This window comes from Microtus oregoni, unplaced genomic scaffold (genome assembly GCF_018167655.1).
Source record: "Microtus oregoni isolate MIOR12 unplaced genomic scaffold, Mior012 000018F_ref0000195, whole genome shotgun sequence".
NCBI classification, from domain to species: Eukaryota; Metazoa; Chordata; class Mammalia; order Rodentia; family Cricetidae; genus Microtus; species Microtus oregoni.
The window spans coordinates 27,532,082-27,557,752 of NW_024543077.1; the positions used below are offsets into that span (position 1 = coordinate 27,532,082).

A 25,671-nucleotide genomic window follows, 5' to 3' on the forward strand; every position below is an offset into this window, starting at 1 on the left:
CCCAAAACTTACGGACCAAGCAGGTTCTACATTTGTATAAGCTGGTCACACTCGGCATCAGCCTTTTCCTGTGGAGTACAGTTGTGAGGCGGAGAGGATCCTGACTATCCAAATTCTCAGTGTGCTGTCTGGTCCTCGTGTCTCTCATTCTCTCATTCCTCAGATGCTAAGCCAATTGCATTGACAGCATCTGCCACATTTGACTTCTCTGTTTATTCTATTACTTGGCCTCACATCTCTTGTATAGTATCATCTTGTGTGATTTTACAGGAAATTAGACAAGAAGTAAAACCGTTATGGTGTATATTTATACACACAGACTGAGTTGGATACTTCTTAGTAAATATGTTGAAAGGGCCTAACTACTATTCGTATGTCTTCTATGTTTCTGAGCAGTCAAGACAGGAATTTAGAGGAAATTTAAAGGAAAAGACCCATTGATTGCTAAGACCGGCGTACGTGGTCAGAGACAATAGAATGGCGCCCACTGGCCTGATGAAATAGTTAACAGCCACAGCTGGAGCAGTGCCGGAAAGAGTGTCCGTCTTACTCTCCAAAGCTTCTGCATAGAGAACCACCCAAAGCACCACACAGAAGGACACTGCCTGAGCTGCTTTCCCCATGGCAGCCTAAGGGAGAAAGGCTTTACAGTGGTTCCCAGAGTTCCAAGGGGCAAGTTTCAGACATGAGTACATATCCTGGAATAACGGCAGAAATCAGGAAGATAAAATCAAGCCATTGCTGGGGTGGAGGAAGAGAACCGTAGGGTACCAGGAATCTATGGGGGAAATGAGAAAAATGGAGGGAGGCTCCAACTAGGGATGATGCGGGAGGGGGTGAATTCAGAAGAGGGAGGGTGAAAAAAATAGTAAGGAGACATGGAAAAGTTAGAAGAAACTATTAGCTATTTAAAATATCTATAATAAAGATAAGTCAGCCATAAACATATATATATATATATATATATATTTATTTTAGGTTATCTGTTCCCATCTAGGCTAACAATGCTCCCTTCAAGAGTCAAACACCATCTGCAAAATCCTAACACCAGGCATGAAAAGTCCTCTTTTACGTTGCTAGTCAGGGCTGTCCAAGAGACTCCCCAAACATTACAAACTACGGCTATTGGTCTTGGTTGCCCCCAGAAATAGAAGGTAAGTCCCTAGTAAGACAACAGGCACTTCAGACACAGGTGCCAGAGGCTATTTCTACTAGAACTGATTTGAAATCCTGCTCCCTGTGGTCTTTCTTAATATGAAGAGACTCCATGCAAGTTCCGAAAGAGGGAACAACCAACAGCCCTACCCGGATATGATAACTATGAACCACAATACTAGCTAGCATGACATGCAAGTTCCGAAAGAGGGAACAACCAACAGCCCTACCCGGATATGATAACTATGAACCACAATACTAGCTAGCATGACATGCATATCTTGACGGTAACCAGCAACTAACTGGATTTAAAACCTGTTCAACAGGAGGGAAACAGTGCCTGGTACTGGAAACCTAACGGATTACTCAGAGCTAGTGATGCCATGGTGGAGGAGAAACTACCTTTACTAAGCCAGTATCATCCTGAACTACCTTCTCAAGGTTTGTTCTCATACCCACAAATAAATACAGTCCTCACCCCTCATCAAGGAGACTTCTCTTTATATTAGAAAAAGACCAATACAGAAAACCAAAACCAATCAAAATGCAGAGTTAAGGTGCCTCATCCCAAGGATACATTGACAAAAGGACCCCTGCATCCAAGGCTCAAGGATCATGCAGGAAGAGAGGCAGAAAGACTGTAAGAGCCAAAGGAACCGGTAATTTACTGTGAATAGGTCTTTTCTAGGAGTGTCAGAAGCTACACTGATGTGTGATGTTTTACTCTTTTCTCTTTTTGAGGGGTTCACCACCCAGCTCCCAAATAAATCACACACGGATGCTTATTCTTAATTACAAATGCCCGACCTTAGCTTGGCTTGTTTCTTGCCAGCTTTTCTTACCTTAGATTATCCTGACTGCCTTCTGCCTCTGGACTATTGTCTTTATTTCTGTATACTCTTCTTTACTTCTTTCTTGTGGCTTGCTGTGTAGCTGGGTGCCTGGCCCCTGCCATCCTCCTCTCCTTGTTCTCTTGTTCCCCTTCTTCCTTGTTTCTCCTTCCATTTATACTTTGTGTCTTCCAGTCCCACCTGTCTCTTGCTCCTCCCTTGCTATTGGCCATTCAGCTCTTTATTAAACCATCAGGTGTTTTAGACAGGCAAAGACCCACAGGTTCACAGAACTAAACAAATGCAGCATAAACAAGTCACCCACCTTACAATAATCGTCCCCAACACTACACCCAGAAAGTCTCACCCATGTCACTACCTAAGCATGAGATAAACGAGGACAATAGACATGCTATGGCGGATGGGGTGAAGACAATAGGCTTCAACCCTACACACAGGCAGCAAAAGAATTCTGAGAGTCAGAGAAGTAATGGTCTTTTCCAGGGAAGAGAACACTAATTAGTTTTCCAATACCAAGTGATCAGTCCACAAACACACACAACATTATCCAGACTGAGAAGACTATACTTATGCATTTAGGAATACACACACACACACACACACACACACACACACTCATTACCAGCACCAACACCCATATATACTTATGCATTTATAAACACACACACATTATCAGCACCAACAACCACACACACTATGTATTTATACACACACACATTACCAGCACCAACTCCCATATATACTTATTTATACACACACACATACATATGCACACACATTATCAGCACCAACACCCACATATACTTATGTATTTACACACACACACACATCACCACCACCCACATATACTCACACACACACACACACACACACACATCACCTCCACAAACACCACCAGCAGCAGCACTAGGACCACCCAACAACAACAATAATTAGTGAAAAAAGAGGTCAAGAATTTGAAAGAGAACTAGCCCCTCCTCCTATGTGAATAGGTTTGGAGGAAGGAAAGGGAAGGAAGAAATGATAAAATACGATATTAAAAAAATAAAAGAAATGATTTTTTAAATGGTCAAAATGGTTAATTTGGTGCCTTTTATATTTTATCATAATTTTTAGTTGGGCATAAATCCAAATCATGCATAATTGAAGAACTAAGCAACTCTTATTTCTCCTCTAATTAATGAGAAATATGAGCCACCACCTGCAGGCATATCCAGAAACCTCATCTAGCCTGAGCTGTTCGAGTTAGACACACCTCCTCCCACAGCCAGTAGGGCTGTCATGGAGGGACCACTATCACACCACATGGAAATGAGGCTCACAGAACCAGGAGGTCCCCACAGGTCCCCGATCTCAACTGCCTGATTGTGTTCACTGTCATCTCTAACTGCTCCTTTAGATTCTGTTAACTCAGAAACAGCTGACAGGATATGGCCCTGGTACCTGCACCTCACTGCTCACACTTCACAGAGGAAACCCATCCTAATTCCCTCCTGGGGAGGACTCCATGAGGGAGGAAGAATGTCTTTGGAAGCCACAGGAAGGAAGACATAAATGGGACAGTCAAGGACAAACAAAACCTTTTTCATGTCTTAAGTGAAGTGACCAAAATATCCAGACCCAACTAAAATAATCCCAAATCCAAGGCCCACACAATCACATGTTTTATGATAAAGTTAAAACTGAAAACACAGTCTGTGGGTGATGAAGTATTTACCCCAACTCTTACTACCACGCTAACAAAGCGTCACTATTCTCAAAGACCTCTTTAAGACCTTTAAGATCTATTAAAAAAGCTCGCAAGCATATTTGAGTTCTATTCTTCGCTTTGTGCCATTTACAAAAGACAGCAGGAAGTTGGCATTAGCTAGTTTAGGGCAAGCAAAGCGATGCAGTCGTACTAAACTCAGGGAGAAGGAGGGCAGTGGGGAGGGCAGAGAAAGTTCTTTCTGAACACCGTCTGTATGTGGTATGTTGAACCCATGAACATGGAGCCCAAAGATACGGCAGGCTGATCGTATTACATGAGGACATTATAAAACCAAGAGCATAAGAACTTAGGATAGAGTCTTATGAAGGGACAGAGCAGTGGCCGGTCCTTGCAGGGTGTGCAGGCGGCCCCCTAGAAGGCAGCCTTCATGACCATTCGGGACCTGGATAGAGGTGGGCAGTCCTTGGGCTTCCCACAGGTCAGGGAACCCTGATTGCTCTTCGAGCAGATGAGGGAGGGGGAATTGATCGGGGGAGGGGGAGGGAAATGGGAAGCGGTTGTGGGGACTAGGCAGAAATCCTTAATAAATAAATAAATTTAAAAAAAAAAAAAAAAAAAAGGTGTTAGCAGTGCCACCGAGATTGAACACCAACAACCTCACAGCATACTTGCCCTTACAAGGTCATCCAAGGACAGTCAGAAAAGCAAAACTGAAGGCTGTTCTTCCCAAAGGCTCTACTTCTCCGAACTCCTGCTTCCTGGGGTGAAAAGCAGGGACACTGCCAGCCAGTCTCTTGGGGCCACCCCAAGGGTCAATGGCACAGAGCTAGGAGGACACACATGTCAACTGCTAGTATCATCTTTCCGTCTGAGCTAATGCTGTCTCGGAGACAGGCTGATCAGTGAACACAGTCACTCACCTGTGATTCAGACCCTCTTCTCCCTTTCCTGTCATCTGTTCTGTTTTGTTTAAGGGGCCAAACGTACAGGAAAGCTGAGCCCAGCCTCCCAAGCCTCCTACTGCTGAGTGCTACGTTGGATGAACTGAATGTGACATCAGCATTTAAATATTTACCACCTCACGGCTAGACAAGAGCAAACACGCTTTACAGCATCTGACCTTTGACCCGTCTAGACCATAAGGAAACTCTGGGAGAACATCTCTCACACAGGGAGGATTCCTGGGCATCAGCAACAATGCCCGGCACGTGGCAGGTGTTCAGTCAACACTGTATAGAGGGGCAGCTGATTCAAGAATCAATGAGACAACTAAACAAACGTTTGAATATTTTCTGACAAAAAAAAAATATTTCTAACTGTTGTCCACACCGTGACTTAAGAGGAAAGTCGGCCTTTCCAAGACCACAGCTGTTCTCTTCTTTACTCCCAGAACACCACAGGGGGCTCAGAGTGCAAAGAAACAGGGAGGCCATCCCCAGCACGAGCAAAACATGCCTGATAAGTGCGCCCAAAGAGAAAACGTCAATTACCCTGCCAGCCTGCCATCCTCCCCAATGCGCAGCTGATGCTAAACACACACACACACACACACATGGCCATTTTTCCATTTTCTGGGTCATGGCACCAAGAGTGTCTATCGCTGCTCTGCCAGGCACTCTGTCTCCCGCCTTCAGTTGGACACCGTGGCCAGGAATTAGTCCTTAGTCACTGGACCTCCCTGCAGAGAAGTCACAATATCACCCCAAACATGTAAAGCTAAGACAAGGATGGAAAGCCATGCTCACAGGGAAGCAGGAGTGGGGCTACCTACCCCTGAAATAGGGTCCAAGTTTATTTCATAATATGCTTTTAGAAATATAGTATCTTAAACGTGTGTGTGTGTGTGCGCGCGTGCGTGCGTGCGTGCGTGCTCGCACACATGTGCTTGCTTCTGAGTTTTGATTGCATGCATCAGTGAAGGTCAAAAGTGAGTATCAGATCCACCCTCTGGAGCTTGAGGGATAGGCAGCTGTGAATACTACCAAAAGGTGCTGGAGACAAAACCCAGGTCCTCTGCAAGGGTAGCACATGCTGTTAACCACTGAGTCATCTCTTAAGTGTCTTCAATGTCAATCTTAAAGACTAGCCTCATAGTACAGGCCTCCTGAGGATGCTGAGGCAGGGGGATCACAAGTTCACATGTAAAGATCACACTTTACATGGAGCTGCAGAGTGAGTTCAAGGTCAGCTGGAATAGTTTACTGAGACCTAGTTTCAAAACAAAAGGAAAAAACTTGTGCGAAATATAGCTCATGGGTAGAACATTTGCCTAGCATGAGTAAGACCTGAAGTTCACTCCCCAGTACTGCAAAAAAAAAAAAGTACTGAAATTAAGTAAGTATCCACCATTTAGAACTAGAGTACTAAGTATCATACAGGAGCAAAATGCAGAAAAAACATGAAACACTGTCCTGCAGGTACACGGTAGGTGGTCATGAAACACTTAGAGCGATTGCCTGTGTGACACTCATAGGACATGATGTGGTCTGTCAGGGGCTCAGGGTGTAACTCAGTGGTAGATGGAACACTTGCCTAACATGCAAGTGTCCCTGGTTCCCATCTTTAGTGTCATTCAAGCACACAGAGAGGTACAGACTTCATCAAATGAGAAGACAGACATGACATCAGCCATGCCTGTGCTTGCATGGACACATCTACCTGGTCTAGCTCTCACCCACCTCAGCTTTTCTGAAAATCAATGAAAACCTGGGGAGATGTCAGAGAAAGACTCAAAGGATTTCAGGGCAAGAACACTGCTTGGGGAGGAACAATGCAGCAAGGACAAAGTCATGTTCTTATCTGTCAATCACAGCTAAAACAGGCTCTGGAGAGGAGCAAACCAACTAAGAGTAGCCCACTAACTCCAGAAGCAGTATAGAAAGGCAGGCACACTTGAGAAAAGGGGAAAGGCAGCAAAGGAGAAAGTGATCTGGGAACCCAAACAAGACTTGTGAAGATTTGGAAGCCTGGCAAAGCCACAGTGTTAAGGACATTGGGATTCTTGACTTGAAATGATAAAGAATTAAATATGAGAAGGAGAGGAAAGTCCGGGGTGGGCATCATAATTGATAAAACTTATTAAGAACAACATTAGATTCTGTCTCACGCTTTGAAGCTGCCTTTATGAGATTACCTGCAAATTCTAATTACCGCTGCATGTAGGCACATTAATGAAAAGTTTTATATTCATGAACAAGTACAAAAATGTGTTTTATCTGAAGCCCAAATCTCAATCATATGTTTTGAGCAGTTTGAATACTAAATGGTACATTCATCAGCCCATTTTCAATAATGAATCTGCAAATCTAAACTTTAAAAGGATTGCCAAGGTCACAGCCTGAAAAGAGGGCCCCCACGAAAGAGGCTCTGCTGTGATTAGATCCATCATCATCTTTCTACTCTGCCTTCAAAAAAAAAAAAAAAGTCTCGCTGATCCTCAGTAAGGTATTTCTAGTTAGCATGAAATTCACTCACCACTCCTCTGCAGAGGAAGAAAGAAAACAACACACCCATGCCCCTTCCGAATGCTCCCAAGATCCTCATTTCCCGGGTACACAAGAGCCCCTCGGCCCGAGGCTGAGAAAGGAGGTTCCCTTCAAGGCCTGGAATGTGTGGTAGGTGGAAATCATGCTATTTGTATTCTACAACTAGAATCCCACCCTCGACACGTGTTTGCTAGAACAGACATCCAACCGTTCCCTATATCTGCTGCTAGAGAAAGGGTCACCTGCTTGGACAATGTCAACTAATCAGCTAACGCATGCCCAATGCTTCAGAGGGCAAACCACAACTAGTCTTTCCAGGAAGAGATGCAAGGTTAAATTCCTGAAATCAGCCCTCTTACTTACACTACCCTCCCCAGCTACTCAGCCACTGAGCACAGCACACAAAGAACAACGTGCGTTGGCCTTCAACTGATACCCAGTAGACGGCGTTCCTGGATTATGAACTCTCTCCAGATGCCCCTATTTCCGAAAGAAGACTGAGCAGCGAGAGCAAACCTGAAGGCATCCACGGATCAGACGTCGGCTTGGTCAAGGTGTTCACCTGTTCCCAGTTGAAGTCGTCATCGTCCGCTTGACTATACCCGCACGTGCTGTACGGCTCGTCAAAGAGACAGCCACCTAGGGTGGGAGAAAGAGAGGCGACGTCAGTCACAGCCAGGAGTCTGAACTGATCTGAGATGCACCAGGAAGACATCAAGCTAAGTCTGATTTGACAATTTTGCTTGGGACCCGTGGATCTGACCCCTTTCATAATCTTGCCAAATACTCCTGAGTATTAACCATGCTTTAGCAATACAGACGCATCCATTACTCTCTAAAAGGGACCGAATACTGGTAGAAGATACCGAAATACACAAATCTAAAATTCACACTTTCCGGCTGAATACTAAACTAAGAAAATCCATCTCGCATTCAAAACTTGAAAAGAACTCCCTCGAGTACTCAACATGTTTTCAATAGAGAATTACAGTTTGTTCAAAAATATTAAAGAGAGAAATGTTTTCACTAAAACACTGGCTTCACAATAGAGGACCAGGCATACCACAAATGAGGAGCATGGCCTGCCAAGTATTTTTCAAAATACCCTTCCTATGCAGAAGCAAGTTTCAACTTATGGTCTAAGAAATGGGAGGTCTCACGACCAAAGTAAATTATGAAGTCACTTTTATACTCCACACAAGTCTTAGTGGCAGAAATTTCAAGACTACACATGTGGCAAACATCTGCTTAGTTTGGGTTCAATGAATGAAGCTATCTAAATAAAAAAAAATAGAAACTGCAGTACACATATGCTCAGCTGCATCAGGACCAATGCCGATGACCTTCAGTCCCACCCTACAGGCTCTTAGAGGTCCTCTATGTTGAACTGCTTACAGTCTTCATCCAAACTATTCACAGGGGGACAGTGAATAATGAATGACACTGAGCACAGCAACGATTATAAAAATCCTGCCACCCACTAAGTAATAAATAGTACATATTACATAACTGGTTCCATAATAAGTAAATCCTATTAATTCCAAATATTAATTATAATTGCTGGCAGTTGGTACAAAGTGACGATTCATGACAAGGAGATACAATTTTAGGACTATTATTGTACTATACCTGCCAGGTACACCCTAGACGCAGAAGGCAAGGAAAACAGCAATTATAAACTAGAGAGAAAATGGAAATTTAGGTCACCTGACCTAACTTTTACCCCCAAACCTAAAGTGGTCCTATGTCATCTTCAACAGTCAGGTAACCTCTGAAGACATGAGAAACTGAACATCATGTATGTAGAAAATCCCCAGAACATTCTTAGTTCCTGGCTCCACTCTGCCTCCTGAAATGTGCACCCATTTATCTCCCCTTCACCCCCACAAGGCAACAGTTGAACACGTAGCTCCTGCACAGGAGAACTGACTGTGTGAAAGCAGCTGTCATGTTCCAGGTCTTAGCTTTCCCAGGCAGCACGTGCTCTGCCCTCCCCAGTTCCTCCTGTGAGCTTTGCAGACCTGTCGCCGCCCTGGCAGATGTTCTCTGAACACTTGTCCCGAAGAATGGCACCCTGTGCTGCAGCCTGAACCCACAGGACTCCTGCCCTTGACCGTAACAACAGCTTGGGCAAGGGCACCGGTCCATCCTAAGGTGAAAAATCTGTGTCTTTCCACACCTGCCATCAGATGTTTTTGCTTTTGTGAGGGGTGTGTGTGTGTGTGTATGTGCATGTGCGCGTGTGTGTAATCTCTGAATTCACAGGACTGCCCACTTATCTTTCCTAAGTCCACTTTCTTTTCAGCGCAACACTCGAGAGCGTGGACAGCCTTGACAGTCCCGACCCCATCACTTGGGATTTAGTTATCCTGCCTAGCTTCGCATTACAGAATTATCATAATTATTACTCACAGAATCCAAAATGCTCTTGGGTTTGAAACTCTTTGCTCACTTGCAGAGTTCAACAAGCTCAGATACTTCACACCGAGTTTCAAGTGGTAATGGGTCAAGATCAAAATGCCAGAGCACAATAAAAAATGTAAAAATCATCATCAGGCCATATGTGCAATGGTCAAGATCAAAATGCCAGAGCACAATAAAAATGCAAAATTCATCAGGCCATGTGTACAGGCCTATAAGGAACCAATGAATTGTGTTTAGAGCCCAGTCACAGACCCCAGATATACACCCAAGGGTTTCCAAAGCCTCACCTAAACCCAAACCATTTCTGGTCCCTAGCATTTTGGAAAAGGGCTACTCCATCTACATCAGTAGACAGAATGAGTACTCTGTCCAATCTGCCTGCGTGCACTGGAAAATGTCACACTGGAGGGATTCAAGAAACCCCAGGTTGTCCCAGACAGCTTCTCTCTTGGGCACATCTTAGTCGTTGGCAGCTCGAGGCACAAGGGTCAAATCAGTCACTGTCCTCTGGAACACTTTCAGTTCTTATAGTCCTAACTACCCATCCCCTGGGAACGGAACACAAAGCTCATTCTCAAAGGGACAGAATTAAACTCAAAGTTCAGTCTGACAGCCGAAGATGGTGAATGTGTTCCCCTCTCTGAGTTTTAAGAAGTTCTGAGGAAAAGTGGATCTGTCCAGCACCCGATGCAAATGTCATTGAGGTGTTCAAAGACTATGTGTTTCTTGGTTACAAGTTATAGTTGTGACATGGAGAACAGTTTCAGCCTGAAGGAAACCAAACAGCAGTGGCACAAATAAGAGTAAAGAAAAGGAAGCCAGCATCCATGGTGATGTAAAGGGATGCTGCCTTGAGAAAACCCAGATGCCATGTTGACCATCTCTTCGATGACAGTCTTAAATAGCAGGGACAAGAGGAGTGTGCATGACACACCAGGAGGAGTGTGCACAACACACCAGGAGGCTGGTTTAGGATCTCATCTTCTAACCCGATGCTGAGGTGGATGGATACAGGAGACGGGGAAGCAGGAAGATCACGGTGATGTCAGCATGAGGAGAGAGGTACCCAGTCACAGTGCGGCTCTGGTCAGGTGAAAGGAAGCGTCAAGGGAAAACACATCTCCTTCTGAGATGATGCCTGACAGCCAAACCCCTTAAAGACAGGATCCTCTGGGCACTTCCTGTTGCCTAAAGACATGTCACCCCGCATACCACTCTTTGTGAGACCCTGCGACAGCAAAGATGATTTCTTGAAATTGAATAGGAAAAGGGAAATGATGTCAGAACCGAAGTAAACAAGTCTCAGTTCTCAGAAGGCTGAGATGAGAAGGTTACAAGGGAAAAGTCAACTTGGTATGCATAGCAAGTCTGAGGTCAGCCTTGGGAGAGGGGAGAGGAGAGGTGGAGGGGAGGGAAAGGGAGGGGAGGAGAGAGGAAAGGCAACCAATTACAGAGAGAACAATTAAATTTTTGGTCCTAATTCAGTTTTTTACTGATGCAAAAAACCCAAAAACCAACCAACCAAACACAACAAAAAAAAAAACCAAGCCACAGGGTCAAGCCCCCAGATTTTCTGTTTGGTTTTTTTTTTTGGGGGGGGGGGGGGTTGGGGAGTTGTTTGATTGTTTTGTTTTTCATGAATTCAGCAGAATGAAAGAAGAGGTATCTTGAGTCTGGAGGGATGACTGAGCCTTTAAGATCACGCACTGCTCTTCCAGAAACCCTGCGCCCTCATCCCAGCACCCATACAAGACAGCTCACAGTCAACCATAACTCTAGGTCCGAGACTTCTTGATTCAGAGCCTTCTTCAGCTTCTGTGGAACCTGCTTTCCTGTGCACACACCCATACCACACAAACACACACACACACACACACACACACCTACCTTAAAAATAAAAACAACTGGCATCTGAAAGCCAGGAAAAAGAGGAACTGACTGGAGAGCAATATTCTACCTGCCCTGCAGCCAACACAGCATTCACTGCAGCGGGAACACAACAAGCACCTTAGCATTTAAAGACTAAGAATGGGAAATGAAGGCTGGGGAGTGGCGCAGAGGTTAATAGCATTTGTGGCCCTTGCAGAGGGCCTGAGTTTGATTCCCAGCACTCTTAGAACTGTCTGTAAGTCCAGTTCCTGGGCATCTGATGCCCTCTTCTGGCTTCTGCAGGTACTTCACACATGTGGTGCACAGCCATACATGTGGGCAAAACACTTATGCAAATAAAATCCTACAAAAGGTAAATTTTAGCTTGTCATACTGTCACACGCCTTTAATACCAGAATTTGGGAGACAGGGGAAAGGGAATCTTTAGGTTTGAGGCCACCCACCCTACAGAGTAAATTACAGACAGCCTGGGCTACACAGAGAAATTCTGTCTCAAAAAATCAAAAAGTGTGTATGTATGTGTGTGTGGGGGGGGTGGATTCAATACATTCCCTCAAATTCAGTACAGAATTGGTCTCCAATAATTTTATCAGAAAATTTAAAAAAATAAATATAAAGGAATATCTCTTCAAGCAATGAAAACTACCTTAATTCAACCCCTAACACCACTGAGCCTGACTCAGGAAGACCTCAAGATTAGGCAGCGGCAAACTTGACCATGTGGCTCGCTATCTTTACCCTTTTTATTAGGGCTGAAAACTAGAAGCCGGCGAAATGTTAATGAACTCTCTACAAATTGTGGCTCTCCAACATTCTTTAGCTCTGGCAATAATTAGATAGCAAGCCTAGTTGCCTATAAAGGTCACTCATGATTTATAAAAATAAAACACTGCCATTTGCATACCGGAGGGACTTTATCTCACCTCTTTCTCTGGGGTAGCACAAATGGCCCATTTTGCCAACAGTAATATGAAATAATTACCCTATAAGGTATAAAGAAGGTGGCCAACTCGTACTCCAAAGAGAAATTCAGAAGGTTTCAAATCCATCTGCATAGTCGGACCTGTACAGACAACAGGGCCAAAACAAACTGATGGGGTTGTAGCCAGAGGCATTTCTGGAGGGCTTGCAAGATGGGTCTGGGTTATAAAGGAGTTTGCAGTGCAAGCCAGGCAATCCAGTTTCAATCCCTGGACCCCAAATAAAGGCAGATGGAGAGAATTGACGGCACAAAGGTCCCTCTGACCTCCGCATGCACGTGGCGGTGAAGGAATGCACAAATATGCCTCAAGCACACACGTGAGAATTATTAATTTATTGACTTCCTGGGTCTGGAGAGGTTCCTCAGGCAGTTAAGGGTATGTCTGCTGCTTCTCCAGAGGACCCAAGTTCAGTTCCCGGCATCTACCTGGGAGCTCACAACCCCCTGTAACTTCAGGTCATAGGGATCGATCTGATGCCCTCTTCTGAGCTCTGTGGGCACCCACACAAAAGTGGTACACACGCAAAAATAAATCTAAAAATAAATGTTTTTTGACTGTATTCAGCCATCACGCCATCCCGATCCAGTTCACGTTTACACACATTTTATACACCAAATGATTCTCTGTTACTACACAAGAATCACTTCCACCCCAATCTCCTCAGCTTTGTGAAGAGCCAGGACTCCCAACTTCATCCCAGAGGGTTTCTAAGCTGCTACCAAAAGTCTCTAAGGTTTGGGAGAAGAGGCCACTCCCTGGAACCGATTGTTCAGGCTAAAGTTTTAAGTTGATATGCAGTATGTGAGAGTTCTTTTAAGCTGGCCAGAGAGCAGCCTCTGATCCCCAGAATCCTCGGCTAGTCACAGGTACCAATTCCTTCAGTGGACCAATGCCAGCTACATTCTCTAAGATCAATGTTCTTATAATTTTATCTATTCCTCAAACCCAGTGTGAGTCTATAATATATCAGTATGTCAATATATTCAAAGAACTCGTTTTATAACATAAAATAATAGTTGTAGGTTTATCTCCTCTAATTATATTTTTAACCCTATGGCAAGCACCAATAGTTTTTAAATCCCTATGCCAGTTACCAGCTTTAACTCCCCTTAACACTGCTTGCTCTACAAAGTCTCTAAATTGTCTAGGTCAGTGATTTTCAATCTATGGGTTGTGAGCCCATTTGGGGTCAAAGGACGCTTTCCCGGGGGCTGCCTAAGACGGTGGAAAACACAGATATTTACATTATCATTCATAACGGTAGTAAATCTACCGCTATGAAGTAGCAACAAAAATAATTTTATGGTTGGGGGTCACCAAACTGTATTAAAGATATGCAGCATTAGGGAGATTGAGGACCACTAGTCTGGACATTTCACCTACATTTCCTGTCCCGTTGGCAAGGAAGATCAAGTTTCCTCTGGGGGAGGATGTGGGAAAAGTACAGAAGGAGCATTTCATCATGGTACAAAAGCAGGGTCCTCAGCACACCACACAGGCACCCTTTCTGGTTCTGATGTCTCCAACAGCAGCTTGGACCTCTGCAGAGAGCCCCAGTGGAACCCCGTCCTATACAGCTGGTTCTCCAGGATATGTTTCCTCCCAGGTCTGCAGGGTCAGCCTTGCCAGGACTCCCCTCAACCAGTGGCCCTGGCAAGACTGAGCTGATGTCCGTGCTGGGGTGCGGCTGCTCCGCACTGTGCCATCCCTTAGCCATCCTAGCACTCCTTCCAACAGCGCATGCGGTCTTTCTATGTGATTTCCCACACTCCAGCCCCCGCGTTATGGCTGCCTCCTGACGGGACCCGGCCTGACCACTCCTATCTTTACAAATGGCAGTTTATTGGGATCAAACAGCTCACCCATTTACCCAGGACTTTCGGTTCACGCCCAGGAGCTCAGCCAAGGTCTACCTGCGAATCTCATGCTTGCTTCGGCCGGCACCTTTTACAGACCTCTCCGAAGCCAGTCAATACCACACTGATTGCTAATGGCCTGCACTGCAAGCCAGCTGCATCTGCTAAGGCTCCTAAGAAGCAAGCAGGGGACAATCCAATGTCCATTTCACATGCGTGTAAGATAAACAGACATCCTGCATTATTCTGCCTTGAAAGGGTGGCACTGGCGTAAAGACCTGAGCTGTCTTTCTTAGGATTGTGATTGTGATCCATTTAAGGTTACTCTGTGGAAGGCTGCAATAGCTCTTGGGGGACTTCCTAGAGCGTTTTACTCATTTGTTCTAAATACAGAATGACCCCATTTAAGGCAGGCTTGATAAAATGCATAAAAAAAATATTAAATGGGTCTCTCCATGGTGAAAACAGATCAAAAAACAGTGCTAAGATACTTCCCCCGGCTCCCCGAAGAATTAATGTTCAGTTTTCTCTTTTCCTAAAATACATGAAACTGCCAGTGGTTCTACTCATTTATTTCAATCTTAAAAACTCTGAAAGACAAACAGCTAGGAGCTACACAATTCAAAGGATAAGCAGGAAATGATCTCCAACAGGCATAATTGTCTTACGAGGTAAAGAAAAAGGGCCTCTACCCACACGCCAGAGCCTCAGCCTTCCTCGTTTCAACCACACTGACGACACCGACATTTAATTGTCTGCCGACAAATAAAAGTATACCGGGCCTCCGAAACTTTGTGAGCGTGCCCTGATGTTGAGTGGATCAGACACTGAGCATCACAGAAAGGCTCTCCAACATAATCCAATCTCGCAAGCCGGTTTACACAGCGCCCAGGCATTTAAACGGTGAACGCGGTGCTCTATTGTAAAACATGCCGTTTGCCCGTGGATCTGTTTTGCATGCTGCAAAGCAAATGAGCTCCTTTCTAAAGTGGCTATGCCTTATTACCCTTACCACGGTCTTCACTGTCTATCAGTCTATGGATTCCTAATATTTACACAGGCTGGATGGCAAGCAGTCAAGTGGTGCCGGGCTTTTTTGTTTTCCTTATTGATCTTTAAAATCTTTGGTTTTGAATGGGAGGGGCCATCGTTTCTGTTTCTACGTGCTCCGGGTGATCGCTGGCAGCTGTTTCCCAGGACATCACTATGTTCCGAACAGAGGTGCCACTGGGTTGAACTAAACCGTACCCAAGAAGTCCCTGTGTGCTTGGGCCGGACTCCACCTGCGCTCCTGTCCGTGCGCCACACTCCGGACACCGCGCTGTGAAATGGGCTCTCTGCCTTCGCCTTAGACAGAGGATTGATAAATGAAACCCGTCTAGAGGAGATGATCTCCGACTCAGGACTGGTCACGTGATACCTTAAGTCACCTGTGCTTCAGGCTCCCGCTATGGGCTGGGATTATCGAGCAGGTACCATGGTCAGCTGCATCGGTAGGATCATGAAAAAAACACAAACTTCCAGGCTGCCCCCCAACTTCTCAATCAGACACTATGACCCCCAGTTTCCTGGGCTTTAGCAAGCCTCGAGTGACTCTAATGTGGATTGTTTGACAATCAATCTCCTAGAATAACACACTTAACTAGAAACTCCCGGGACCAGCCTCAGGGATCTACGGCTCTTAAAATGGTCCCAGAATAATCTAATCACTGGCCTATTTTTAAAAAGTCTGCTCTAGATTGGTACTTTCAAATAGCTTAAGAAGACATTACCCTGTTTTGGGGGACTGGAGAATAGTTTAATCGTAAAAATGCTTACTCAGCTTGAGGGAGGGTGTGGGGTACCCTTAGCACTTAAAAAGAGGGATATTGTTTTCTTAAAAACATGACATCAGTGTCTGTTATGTATAAATTCTGTTTGCATAGTACTATACATTTTTGAGCTTAGCACACATGCAACTGACCTTTTAAAGTGTTGCTAAAAAAGGATCTGTAAGTTAAAACCCAAATATTTCCTGCCACAAATAGCCAGACACACTATATTCTTCAAAAGGTGTCCGAACAAAGCCTTCTGGTCACTGCGGCTCTCCATATACTTAAGAGTTTATTCAAAAACACCTCACAAATGAAGAAGGCCAATAAAACATCAGGGCTGGCTCCAAGAGCTAAATCCCTTGTTCTCATGCCTGGATATGATAGCCTTGATCTGTCTGTCATATTTCTCCTACGTGGAACCACTCAGCAAGCATGGAACGGTCATGCTAAGGCAAGTGAGGGCAATTAATAGGAGGCAGGATTCCATCCGCACCCAGGAGTGCTCCTGTCTGCTTGCTGTGATTTACAAATCTATCTCTTGAAAACTTTGCTAGTATAAGTTATCATCTGAAGCAGCAGGCAAACTCCTGAATTCAGCCAGTCAATCACGCTTGCTAAATGAGGCGACCTCAAGAAACATTACACATTACACTCACTGGGCAGAATCTAATTATAAGCAAAAAGAACACACCATTGCTTGCATTCTCTTGGTATAATAAACCATTTATTCTAAAGTCCTAGAAGTAAGGGAATGGCTAATAAAACATGAGGTAACCTGTCCAGATGAATACACTGAATTGGGATCAGGAAGGAGGGTTTCAAGAAGTTTTAGGTCTGTCTTTCTCACTATCGTGGACTCAAGAGGTAACGAGTCTTCACATCAAGGGTCCATATGGCTTCCATGAATCAATCCCAGGATGCAAAGGGAAGCAGTCAGCAGAAAATCAGAGCACTTGGTCCCAAAGCCTGTCAACCAGACACCAGGTGCCCCAGACCCCTGAGACTGAGGGATGACAGAAATGAACAGGCATTCTTCCACATTTCTCCTGACTGACCTCCACTCCTTCACCTTCTGCATTTGACGTAATGAGGCATCTTACTACCCTCAGGGCAGTCCTCAAGTCTAAAGACCTTAGGTTCTATTAAAGTATGTCCAAACCTCCTGCCACCTGATTGCACGCTTGCTCATTTGAGGAAGCAGCTGTCTCCTTCAATGCCAGGGGACCCGAAGTCACTGTTGAAATGTCTGTGTGCTGCTTTCGGCTCTGAAGTACCATCAAGGATCACGGATAATTCTGACCATGACAAAATCTGAGAGCCTATTCCCTACAGGACATCCGACTCTATAACAGTTATTACTAGCCCCTCACAGGAGCAGAGAAGGTTAAACATTTTGGTACATGCCCAAGTGTGGCCATCGATTCAAGATGATCAACACTTGGATCCCATTACTATGTGTGGTTCACAGCATCTCGAAGAGAAAATGAATGGATGTTTCTTTATATGGTCTATGGTGACTGGGTCACTTAGCTGTCTGCTAGACATTTGATGATCCACATGACTTCTCCAAGACTTTCTTTATCAGTCCCGCATCCCCCCTTTCCCATCATATGGTCTCAGCCAGGGACTCCCCTTGATTTGACCCACTCCAATGTAACTACTCCCTTAATACATCTTATACACGTCCTCTCTCTATACTTAATAGTCCATTCATTCACTGACTCTTAACTGCCCATAGGAAAACATTTTAATTTTATTATATAACACATATGGTTAGTTTTGTTAGTTTGGGGGGGGGGGGTGGCCGGGGTGTTTATTCCATCTACCATTTTAGATTCTTTTATAATTTTTACCCCAGCTTCCTTTTCTATCATACCTAACAATTTATGACTATTCATTGATTTGCGTCCATTGACCATGGTACTCATCTACCACCCATTTGCACACATAACCCTTCTATCCACTGAACACAGTCTACACACCAACCCCAAGGTCTAGTCTGGATATTCTTATTCATTCTTCAAATCCCAGAGAAGAAGTCACTTCTCTGAGGTCCCTGTTGCTGAAGTCATCTCACAGAGGAAATCTGCTGTCCCTTCCTATCAACCACCGCTATAAAGAAGAGAACATTCTGGGGTTCGTGCACCAGTGCAGCTCAGCCTTCCAGGGACCCTGCTTTCACTCTACCACACTGTAAGCCACTGGAATAGAAAACAATGTTCTGCTATTCATCTCTGTATCCATAACCCCCAGTCCCAGAAAATGTGTGTTTCTCATTAAATACTTAGAATTGTGGGAAGAGTTTTTGTGACCAAGGTAAGAACATAATCGACTCAGTGTTCTATCTTTGGCAGAAAAGAAGACAGGAGGAAAGCCGTCCCCTGGGCCCAAGTCACTGAACACAAACACCTGGGCCACAACAACGGAAGAAGTCTTGTTCTAGAGTCCCCACCTTGTTAAGTGATTGGTGGCATCTCCCCCCTCTCTCTCAGCCCCACCATTCCAACTAGGACTTAGGCATCTGTCATAACATCAGGCACTGGGGAGGAAAAGGCGGCATAGAAGAGGGGACAGACAGGAGACGGATAGGAAAAGAACCAAAGAGACATAAAGAGTTGAAAGGCACAATGCAGAAACTTCGTAGGAGGCAAGAGAAAGAACAAAAAGCCCACCCTGAAGTTCTTCCTGTCCTGAAGGATCCAGATGAAAAGGAAAGCCGAGAGTCAGCAACTGGAAGCAAGACTCTGCGAAGATATCCCAGGCCTGCTATTCTAAGAATCTGCATAACGAGGCTACTATTTAGCAGACCTCAGCACAAGTCAACAGAAAACACAAACTGTACGGAGCACACTGGAGCTCTGCTTAAAGGCAGCCAGTCGTGGTGTGTTTTAGATTTGAAACATACCAAAGAACGCTGGCAGTATGCGTCAGATGATCTCTCAAGTGTGCGAGACAGAAAACTATAGTCAGTGGTCCTTAGGCCCTGAAGAGAGCAAGCTTTAAAGACCATGCTTTTGTTACGTAATTTTTAAAATTAGAAAACAGATTCTATCCAAAACCTTGCTGAGGGCAAGGCTCACAGAGCACAGAACTGCAGTGGATTAGCTTCCCACGGGTTATTTTCCAGAACCCACTGGTTGCTCAAATGTAGTGAACTGAGACCATTAGCCTTCTCAAGGTCACTGTACCTAGTGCGTCTTTCCTGTCCTAATTAAGCACTCACCCACTGGTCTAGGCACATTGTGGAATGCCGTTTACAGTGAACTACACACAAAGGGGCCACCCGAGAGCAGCAAGCTGGGCCAGGAAGCAAGAGGTCTGGGTTCCAGTCTTGTGGCTTCGGGCCAGGCAACTGACAGATAGAAGCGGGGTGTAATGGGGGGAATGTACTCAGCACCCATGAGACTAGTAAGTTCCTGCCCTGTCAACTTAAGACCCGGCCCCATCCTTCCGTGTGCAGCACCATCCGCCTTTAAGAACGCTGGCGGGGTGAAATGTGTGTGTAGATGGAGTATAAACTACTGCAGAATCTACTGACCCATTCTCTACCTAGCTCTTCAGTAAGCAGGCAAATGTCGCCTGTCCTCTCTTCTGGTGGTCACCAGTGTATGAACTAGCGTGGCTGAATTAGGGCTCCAACTACAATCCCCAGAACATAAAGGTAGACCATTCCAAGAACTTCTAAAATCCTATTTCCATTTGATCTCCCCCTGTCTCCCTACCCTTTCTCTCTCCATTGCTTTTGTTTAATGCCTCGGTATTTTTGTGAACAAGTATTATGAAGCCCACACTGGCCCCTGACTCTCTCTGAGTGTCCTGCATGCTGGGATGCTGGTATATGCAACGAAGCCCAGCTTGTAGCCTTTGACGGAATGCTCTGTATATAGCGGAGTCCTGGCCATATGGGGCACACAGATTGAACAGTATCTAACCTAATATGGACACACGTGGATGAAAACTAAACCGTTGGACATCAATACACCATTGCCTGGGTTTGGCTTAAGGGATGGCAAACCTTCAACAAGCTGTGAATACGTCTAGCTGAAGCTTCGAAGGCCAGCTCAGCTTCTGGAACACTAATGGCAGTGATCAAACGTGGTACTCTGGGGGCTGTGACTACCGTGCACCATTCCCAGAGTGAGCAGCTCTCTCTGTCGTGCCTGGTCCATCACTACAGTCACTGACAACTGGTCCTCTCTGGAGCTGCTACATCCCGTTTGAGGTACTCGAGTTGTAAACATCAATAATATGCTCCCTCCATCCTGGGTTCAGAGAAAAATGAGGGGATGCTCGCCACTTTCCAATAGCATACCCCACTGACAAAGAAAGAATCCTTAGGCTGGGAGGGGAAATCAAGCAGTACTAATCTTGATTTTTTTTCCCCTACATGCCCTGTAACTTACAGAGGTGTTGTTTTAAAAAGTGCAGACATGCCCTAAACTGTAGGACAGCAACATGTTTCTCTTACCAGGAACATTCAGTGAGGGAACACATTCTACTTCACTGTCTTCTATTGCTAACTGAAAATTAAAAAATAAAACCCATGGGGGATCCAGCAGATTTAATTAGGTCAGGGGGAACATGTGGACCGACCTATTATCTCAGGATTTCTAGATCCATTAAACACCCTTGATTCCCAGCTTCAGGACGGCCACCGTGACCTTGTCCTTTTCCACTCTATGCCTTCCTCTTTGGCTCAGGGACTCTGAAACCCGGGGTTTTAGGATGACCTAGAGAATCCAACAGAGCCAACCGTGAGATCTGTCTCCCTAGGACAAATGTGTGTCGTCAGAAATGCTGTAACTCTCCAGGGTGTCAAATTCTGAGGACAAATCGGCATTCGCTCAAAGTTGGCCACCTGTACCAGATCGGCCGGGATCGTCTATGAATGCACAGGTCCTGTTCTCCCCATGCGCTGAGTCTGAGCTGTGGACAGTCGCACTGCGTCTCTGAGCTGTATGTAGAACACTTCCTGAGTGACCTCACGGCCAGATGGGGTCTGAAGAACTGGGAGACCTGGCGCTCAAGCATTTCCCTGGCCATTCAAGCCATCATCCAGTTGAACACCATGCCCCATTATCACTCAGCTGTCTCTGGGGAACCCATACCATCATCTCCACACTGTTAACGGGCATGAACCCTGGTGCATGGGTACCCCACTCACTCTCCACCCTCACGTTCATGTGCACATTACCCCTTGCCTGTTTCATGACATCGTGCCCTAATGTTCTTCCCTGCCTTTGCCGGGAGCACTTCCTAGTGTTCCCCAGTCCACTGAGACCACTGCCACAGAACACCAGCTTCCTCCTTCCTACTTGTCAGATCGACGAACACCTGCCATTCTCACACATCCGAGAGCATCCCTGCTGGGGTCTGTACACTCGGACTCCCAGCTGCACAGCGAGCGCTGGCTACCAGGTGTCCATGAGGGCACTTATGACCTGTCTGAACTAATATGAGCTGTCCAACTCATGTGTTTACACAAGAAGACACAGCCCCATGCCACCCTGTACCCTAAAGCTACAAAGGACATTAGACACAGGCTACAGTATGGTGCAATATGGGCATGAAGACTAGAGTTTATCGCGCTTATCAAATCAGATCCAATCAACGCCCAGTATCTCCTGAGTCACATCAATGCTCCACACAGCCCACTGACCCTCAACTTTGAAAGGATTGCGTGGTACAGAGTTGGTCGAATGTCATTTAACATTGTGAAAAGAGGTGACAGAATGAAGGGGCTATTTTAGATTGGGAGTACAAGGTTGAAATCACAGGGAAGAAGGATTAAAAGCATAGTCAGAAGGTAGATGAACTTTGCGAACTGGTCGTTTGAGAGAAAACGGCCCCCAAAGGATTGGCACTGTTAGGAGCTGGAGTATGTTTGTCCTTTTCAGGGGAAGTGTGTGACCATGAGGGCAGGCTTTCAGGTCTCATATGCTCAAGCCATACCCGGTAACTCAGATCACTTCCTGTTGCCTGTCAGTAAAGGTGTAAGACTCTCAACTCCTTTTTCTCCAGCACCATGTCTTCCTGCATACGGCCATGTCCCACTATGGTGATAATGGACTGAACCTCTGAAACAGAAAGCCAGCCTCGATAAAATGTTTTCCTTCATAAGAGTTACTATGGCCATGGTGTCTCTTCACAGCAACAGAAACCCTAACTAAGATACACGGGTACATGGAAAAGGTGCTGAGAGAGCTAAATCTGTCTTGAAAATTGAAAAAAGAAATGTGTTAATACCTTCCAGCTTAGAGTCACTAAATGAGACATTAGGACCAATGCTGGACCAGCAGCTACTGCCCCACACAGCATGACAGAGAGGAATGATGGTCTTTAGTCCAACTGTACAGGGGAACACAGGAACCCAAGAGACCAGGTAAGTGATGCCAATGCTCACAAAGAATTCAGAGTGGAACAAGGGTGTGTGAATTAGCCCTGAGCAAGGGAAGCAGAACTGTGTTGAAAGATGAGTGTGGGATTCCTCTGCCTACAACTTCTTATCCTCCAAACTCCTCCCTAGGCCTTCTGAACAGCCAGGAACATAATCCACTGTGACCTATCACTTTTTGAACACAAGAGTTTGTAGATGATGGCATTGGCCACACCAGGCCAGTATTAGTCAAGAAGGGCCACAAAGAGGTGGCAACAACCTTTCTCTCACTGAGATTCAAGTCTGTTTGAAACCAGTAGCAAACACAGCCAAGACTGGTATTCTTGAACCAACCCTCAAATCCTGCTTTTGCAAACATTCAACTCTATCAGCTAATGATCATTCTCCGAGGCTACTGGTGCATGGCTGTGCACCTTTCTCCTCTGATGGAGCAGGACGACTCCCCTTATCCACATTCACCTTCTCCTCCTCCTTTTCCTTCTGCTTCCTCCTCATCTTTTTTCTCCTCGTGTATGTATACTATGTGTTTATATGTATGAGTGTATGGCGTCTATAAGTAAGTCTCTGTATGCATTCATGGGAACCACTTCAGGTGTCTGCCCTCACCTTCCATCTCACTTAGGACATGTACTGCTTCTCTATTCTATGTGCCAGGCTAGCTGCAGATTTCCATGGAGTCTCCTGCCTCTACCCAAGACATTACCATAAAAGCAATGGGTGCACTTAGCTTTTGGGGGGTTCTGGAGATCGGAACTAGGGTTCTCTTGCTCCAAGAAGTGCCTTACCTATGGAGCCATCTCTCCAAACCTCTTTCCTTCTCTCTTCTTTTTTCTCCTTTTATTTCTTTGTATGTTTGTGTTTGTATGTTTCTTTTGCATAGAGTTTTGTTGTTGTTGTTGTTTGTTTTTTGTTTTTTTAAAGACAGGATCTTGTTATGTAGCCCTGACTTGTCTGGTTCTAAGTTGTCCAAACTTGCCTCAAACTCACTTCCTAGTCTTGGGACTATAGACATGTGCACCGCATGTGGCTACATGCTGAGCTTTTCTTATCCCTCTTGCTTCTGGTTCTCCACACTTGTGTAGGCACACAGATAGGAGCCTGTTCCATCTTGGCTAAAGGTCAGAGCATTTGAACTTATTTTTACTCTTTGAAAGTTGTTGACAACAGGCGTGGCTACAACTAAGAAACCCTGGCCTAGGGTGTGGTTACTTGGTATTTTGGACATTAAGATGTCCCATAGAGGTGATCCGCTCCACCTCGACCAAAGGTTGAAGAATTCACATCTATTCCTTATAGCATGTTATTGAGTCTGTTGCCTCCCCCTCCTCCTTTGGAGCGAAGTATATAAGCGTGTGGAAAATAAACACAGACGGATTCAGTATTGACTGCATGTCCTTCCTGATGCTGTTCTGTGTTTCTGTTTCTTACTTTTCTTAGACTCTGTTCCTTTTGCTTGATAATTCTAATCTTCATGCTCCTACCCTGGAATGTATGAATTTCATCAAAACTCGTCTTCAACACCCACTATATCAAAAGCGAAGCTGATTGAACAACTCATAATATTCAGCTTTTTATAGGACTTTTAAAATAAAAATCCTCAAACATTATGGTAGAACATTAAAAAAATTCTTCTATCTTTCTTGAAATATGCAGTACACAATCATTATCAGCAGTCACTCTGCTGTAAATTCTGCCCAGACCTTCTTGCTTTATCAGATTCGAACTTCACACCCATTAACCAGCCCTTTCATACCCACTGTCCACAGCCATCCTTACTCGCCTTCTCTCTCTGGATCTCACAACCTTGGTGGACTCCATCCCCAAGAGACACCCCCGTCACAGATTGTTCATATGAGCACAAGGTTCATGCGCTACTTGCCTTTCTGAGCCCAGCTCGTCTTGTTTAACACAACAGTCTCTAGTCCCATCCATGCCATGGCAAAGGACTGACAGGAAGTATCCTGCTGTGTGTGTGGACGGCATTTCCTGTACTTGCTCAGCAGCTGATGGACACACATAGTAATTCTGTAACTTGCTATTATAAATAACACCACAAGGAACCCAAGGATGCAGACTGCCCTTTGACATACTGACTTCCTTCCTTTTGGCACTCAAGGGGGATAATATTGTCTTATGGTACCTCTCTCTACCACTGTTAAAGAAGCCGCCATACTGTCCTCCACAGTCTGCACTAATGTGCATGCCAAGCAGGAGTATATCAAGGTTCCCTTTCCTCTTCCTGCATGCCAATAACATGTACCCTTTGTCCTTACAGCAGCCATTCTTGCTGGGGGGACACGGTGGCTCACCCATTATTGAGACTAAACATTTTACCACTCACTGACATCTGTACGTCTTCTTTTGAAAAAAAAAATGTCTATTCGATATACTGTCCATTTTAAACTGAGCATTTATTTTTGCTTCTAAATCTTTGGGGTTTAGCACATGTTTGGGATTAGAACCACTTATTGAATTACAGTTTGTGAGTTTCTCACATCCTGGAACCTATTGTTTCCCTCTAATGGTGCTTTCCTTCTTATATGACACCATCCGAAGAAAGGACTTTAAGTATGTTCACCCCAAAGAAGGGATGATGTTTGAAATGTATCTACATTTAATCTTATTCTACAATGTATACCTGTACCATAACATCACATGGTAACCCATTCACATCTATTTTTCAGGTTTTAATATACCAATTAGTAAGCCATTTAAGTTCTGGCATTCCTTGGCTCTTGTCGGCTACTGTCATTGGGAAATCTTGCTTGCCTGTGTTCTCTATGACAGTTCCACTACTTCCGATAGGGCTAAGTACCCTCCCCATCACCGTTAGCTGTTTGATCGGCCTCATTATCACCAGACTCATGACCCCAAAGAGCAGAGGGTCCCTTGGGAAATTAAATCGAAGAGCACTCTATCAGACAAGACATTTAAAGAGTGTCGAGAATGAAGTGTCCTGCGCTGCAGCCTGCTCAAGAACACTGCATCCCTCAGTCCCTCGTACAGTTGCATCCCTCGCCAGAGCCTTGCAGGGAGCTCTCTGCCACAGCCCTGACCACGGCCACGTTCCTTTACCTTTCTGATTGGCTATAAGGAGTAAGAGAT

At 45.1% G+C, this 25,671-nt stretch overlaps 1 protein-coding gene across 8 annotated transcripts in view; it reads right to left on the bottom strand.

Moving 5' to 3' along the window:
- Positions 1–25,671, bottom strand: part of LOC121458873 (receptor-type tyrosine-protein phosphatase mu) — a 701,969-nt gene that overhangs the window by 530,836 nt on the left and 145,462 nt on the right. For all 8 annotated transcript variants that reach the window (XM_041668223.1, XM_041668222.1, XM_041668220.1 and 5 more), the window contains exon 2: positions 7,719–7,841. In XM_041668223.1, the coding sequence (XP_041524157.1) occupies positions 7,719–7,841 (123 nt within the window). The remainder of the gene's footprint in view (positions 1–7,718; positions 7,842–25,671) is intronic.